Source organism: Octopus bimaculoides, chromosome 27, assembly GCF_001194135.2.
Source record: "Octopus bimaculoides isolate UCB-OBI-ISO-001 chromosome 27, ASM119413v2, whole genome shotgun sequence".
Taxonomy (NCBI): Eukaryota; Metazoa; Mollusca; class Cephalopoda; order Octopoda; family Octopodidae; genus Octopus; species Octopus bimaculoides.
The window spans coordinates 5,138,857-5,143,694 of record NC_069007.1 but is presented as its reverse complement, the minus strand read 5'-3'; the positions used below and the strand labels follow the sequence as shown (position 1 = coordinate 5,143,694).

General features: G+C 38.1%; 1 protein-coding gene across 2 annotated transcripts in view; it reads left to right on the top strand.

Annotated features, from left to right (window-relative positions):
- Positions 1-3,151, top strand: part of LOC106873021 (coiled-coil-helix-coiled-coil-helix domain-containing protein 5) — a 9,615-nt gene extending 6,464 nt beyond the window's left edge. For both annotated transcript variants that reach the window (XM_014920223.2, XM_014920222.2), the window contains exons 3-4: positions 752-897; positions 2,915-3,151. In XM_014920223.2, the coding sequence (XP_014775709.1) occupies positions 752-897; positions 2,915-2,937 (169 nt within the window). In that variant the 3' untranslated portion in view covers positions 2,938-3,151. The remainder of the gene's footprint in view (positions 1-751; positions 898-2,914) is intronic.
- The last annotated feature ends 1,687 nt before the right edge of the window (positions 3,152-4,838 follow it).

Sequence of the window (4,838 nt, the reverse complement as noted above, 5' to 3'; positions counted from 1 at the left end):
GATAGGAAGGACAACAAAAGAAAGAAAGAGACCTCGATATTAAGCAAATAGAGGAATTTATCTGTAAAAATATGTGACACTTATTCAGTAGCCATGATAAAACTCCGATATATATATATATATATATATATATAACGTGAGAGAGTTAGGGGTTGGGCGTTCAACCCACTAAGGGATAGTATCTATCCAGTATACTGCTGGGAGGGTACCCAATTATTGCTACACTAGTGCTATACTAGGTGCAATCAATGGGAGTGGGTAAAAGTGGAGGTTTTACCCAAAATTTGTGTAACAATTAGAAAATGTTTGTTTTTATAATATAATAAAAACAATTTTACATTAAAAAGTTTTATTCGATACATTTAATAGAATACAAATTTAGTTTTTTTTTCACAAGAATAGTATTGACAGTGACTTCAAAGTTTCAGCTAGCTAAACCATCATCAATCAATGCTATTATTTTTAAAGAATAATGTATATGTGTGTATGTCTTTGTAGTTGTCTTTACCTGATATTACAAGACACTCAGAGAAGCAAACTTGACTTTAAAACAAAAATAAACAGAAAAGAAACATGCAAAACTCCAGAATGGCCACAGTTAAATAACTGAGACCAGTTGACGACACACACACAATGTACGAATATATTCCCATATATATATAACAAAACAGTAAATTCTAGTTGAAGTTGTGGTTTATGTTTTTTTAATACAAGTTGTTCTTGTATTCTCTCCCCACATTTGAACCTGCAGTCCAGTTGTTACGAGAGTGAAAGAGCAATGCACGGAAAAATACGAGGCGTACGAAAAATGTCTAGTTTCGAATCCAATCCAGGTCCAGAAGTGTTCTGTGCAGCTGGAGAAATTTAACGAATGTGCCAATAAAGTTGCATCTGAAGGTAATTTGGACTTTATCTCTCGGATTTTTCTGATCATTATTCTCCTTCTTCTTCTTCTTCTTGTCATCCTTCTCCTCCTTCTTCGCCTTCCTCTTCTTATCCTCCTCCTCCTTCTCTTTGTTGTCATCCTTCTCCTTCTTTGCCTTCCTCTCTTCTTATCCTCCTCCTCATTGTCTTCCTCTCTTCTTATCCTCCTCCTCATTGTCATCCTTCTTCTTCTCATCGTCCTCCTCCTTTTTCCTTTTCTCTTTGTTGTTGTCCTCATCCTCCTCCTTCTCTTCTTATCCTCCTCCTCCCCCTTCTCTTTGTTGTCGTCTTAATCCTTCTTCGCCTTCCTCCTCTTCTTATCCTCCTCCTCCTCCACCCTCATTGTCATCCTTCTTTTCGTTGTCCTCCTTTTCTTTTTCTTCGTTGTCGTCATCATCCTTCTCCTCCTTCTTCGCCTTCCTCTTCTTATCCTCCTCCTCCCCTCTTTCTTCTTCTTAATAATAGAATCATTAGTGTGCTGGGTCAATAAAATAAGTACCAGTGGAGTACTGGGGGCTGATGTAACTGACTTGCTCCCTCTCCAGAAAATACTGGCCTTGTTCCAAAACTTGCAGTTATTGTTATTATTAAGATGGTGAGCTGGCAGAATTATTAGAATTATTAGCTTGGCAGCATTTTGTGTGTCTTTATGTCCTGAGTTCAAGTTCCGCTGAAGTCGACTTTGCACACACGTGCACAACATGCATCCATATTCAAACATCAATTCATGTGTATATATTCACATCACAATTTCGGTAACCACAAACACAAAGAACTGTCTTAACTTCAGCAAAAGAATCTTGATGCACGAGAACAAGAATTAGTACAGACCACTGTGTGGTCCCTTGGGCAAGTATCTATTATAGCCTAGGGTTGACCAAAGCCTTGTGATTGGATTTAATAGACGGAAATTGAAAGAATCCCAGTGTGTGTATGTAATTGTTCCCATTATCACTGTTTAACAATTGGTGTTGGTCTCTTTATGTCCCCATAATTTAGCAGTTCAGCATAAGTGACTGATAGATTAAGTACCTGGCTTTAAAATAAAAGCATTGGGGTTGATTCGTTTGACTAAAACTTCAAGGCGGTGCCCCAGCATGGCCGCAGTCTCATGATGAAAACAAGTAAAGGATAAAAGACACATAGACAATTCCTGTGGAGAACTCATAGAATGTTTCTTGCTCTTCTATCCAGGCTACAGATTATCAATTATAATAGCTACCCTGTGCATAGACAGCTCTTGGTAGTTTGTGGGTAGTCATGTACAACCTGAATATAATTTTCGTATGCAGGAGTGGCAGTGTAGTAAGTAGCTTGCTTACCAACCACATGGTTCCAGGTTCAGACCCACTGCGTGGCACCTTGAGCAAGTGTCTTCTACTATAGTCTCGGACCGACCAAAGCCTTGTGAGTGGATTTGGTAGATGGAAACTGAAAGAAGCCCATCGTATATATGAATGTGTGTGTATATGTTTGTGTGTCTGTGTTTGTCCCCACCATCATTGGTTGACAACCGATGCTGGTGTGTTTACGTCCCCGTAACTTAGCGGTTCGGCAAAAAGAGACCGATAGAACAAGTACTAGGCTTACAAAGAATTACTCCTGGGGTCGATTTGCTCAACTAAAGGCGGTGCTCCAGCATGGCCACAGTCAAACGACTGAAAAGAGTAAAAGAGTAAATAATCGTTTTGGTTATCAACACAAGGCCTGAAATTTTTCAGCGGAGGAGGATAGTTGATTATACAGCAACCCCAGTGTGTAACTGGTACTTATTTCATTGAACCCCCATAGAGGCCAACCCCAGTGCGTAACTGGTACCTATTTCATTGACCCCCATAGAGGCAGACATAGAGTCAGATGACATGCTAACATTTCTACCAGCTATGTGTTTGTATATTCGATATATGTAAAATGTTTCAAATAGATTTAATGACAATCATCCCTGTCTTCACATCTCTTCATGTCTTCTGTTCTTTCTTTTATTTTCCAGTTCAAGAAACCAGTTCTTCCTGACACAGATCTCAAATGTAGACCGTCTTAACTAAATGTAATTATTTGTGTAGGTTTGTATGGCTGTGTGTGTTGATACAATGTGGCCAGATAAAATATGAATTTGTGTGTGTGTGTGTGTGTGTGTGATTTTCTAACAAGTTGATTCTATGTTTAGGGATTATTCTCAGTATGTACGATAGGATTAAATAATAAAAGCCATTGATTTCTTAAATTCCATGTTTGTCAGCATTTTTTCTTTTATTCTTATTTCTTTACTGCCCACATACAGAGGGGACAAACAGGGACAGACAACGGGATTAAGTCGATTACATCAATCCCAGTGTGTAACTGGTACTTATTTAATCGACCCCGAAAGGATGAAAGGCAAAGTCGACCTCGGCGAAATTTGAACACAGAACGTAACGGCAGACGAAATACTGCTAAGCATTTCACCGGATGTGCTAACGTTTCTGCCAGCTCTATTAATCCTTTTTACACTGTTAATTCTTAAGATTTTGTTGGAAATTTTCTGAGTTACAATCTGATGCTTGATTGGCTATTTGGTAAAAATTTAGCTACCCAACCACTTGGTTCCAATTTTAGTCCCACTGTGGGACACCTTGGACAAGTAGCTTCTACAGCCCCAGACTGACTAAAGCACTGTGAGTAGATTTGGTAGATGAAAAGTGAAAGAAGCCCATCATGTGAGTATTTGTGTGTCTTTGTATGTGTGTGTGTGTACCATTACCGCTGCTTGACAACTGGTGTTGGTGTGTTCACATCCCTGTAACTTAGTGGTTTGGCAAAAGAGACTGATAGGCCTGAAAAAAGCCCATAAATACTGGAGGTGACAGGTTTTTTTTTGTACTATTTTTGTCTTATCTTTGACTTGTTTCAGTCATTAGACTGTGGCCATGTTGAGGCACCACCTCGAAGAATTTCTAATTGAATGAATAAACCCCAGTAATTATGTTTTTAAAGCCTGGTACTTATTCTATCAGTCTCTTTTGCTGAACCACAAAGACACACTCAAGGCTTTTGTTGGCTTGAGGCTATATTAAAAGGCTCAAGGTGAGATTGACCCTGGAACCATGTGATTAGGAAGCAAACTTCTTACCACACAGCTACACCTTTATAATAGGTACAAATAAGGTGAGACACTCTCTTCTTTCATCTCATTGAGAGAGAGTGAAGGATCAGCACTCCTCCCCACTGCCGCCACAACATAAACATCGTCAATATAATCACCACTACCAACTACAACAGTCACCACCAACATCACGTCTACTCTCGTCACCTCCACCAAAACCATCACCACCTACAACAAACATCATCATCATCAATAGCATCACCAATCATTACCACCATCGTCCACATCACCGTCTATATCACTGCCACCACCACCACCATCACCACCATACTCAATTCAAAACTGCTTCAATAGTATTGTCTCTATCTGTCCATTACTCTTTAGCTGTCAATCTTATTGGAAACGATATTTTTTTCAAAATTTGGCACAGAGAGGTTAAAGGTCGGGAGACCACAATGTATTCAATAGAGAACATGTCAGACAAAAATGAATTATTATTATTATTGCTGATAGATAGAAATAGAGATTGATAGATGATAGCAAGATAAATATAGATGATCTAGAGAGAGAAAGAAAGAGAGAGAGATAGGTAGAGAGAGTTAGCGATACACACACACACATATATATACACACACACATATATATATATATATACACACACATATATATATATATACACACACACATATATATATATATACACACACACATATATATATATATACACACATATATATATACACACACACACACATATATATATATACACACACATATATATATATACACACATATATATACATATATATATACACACACACATATATATATA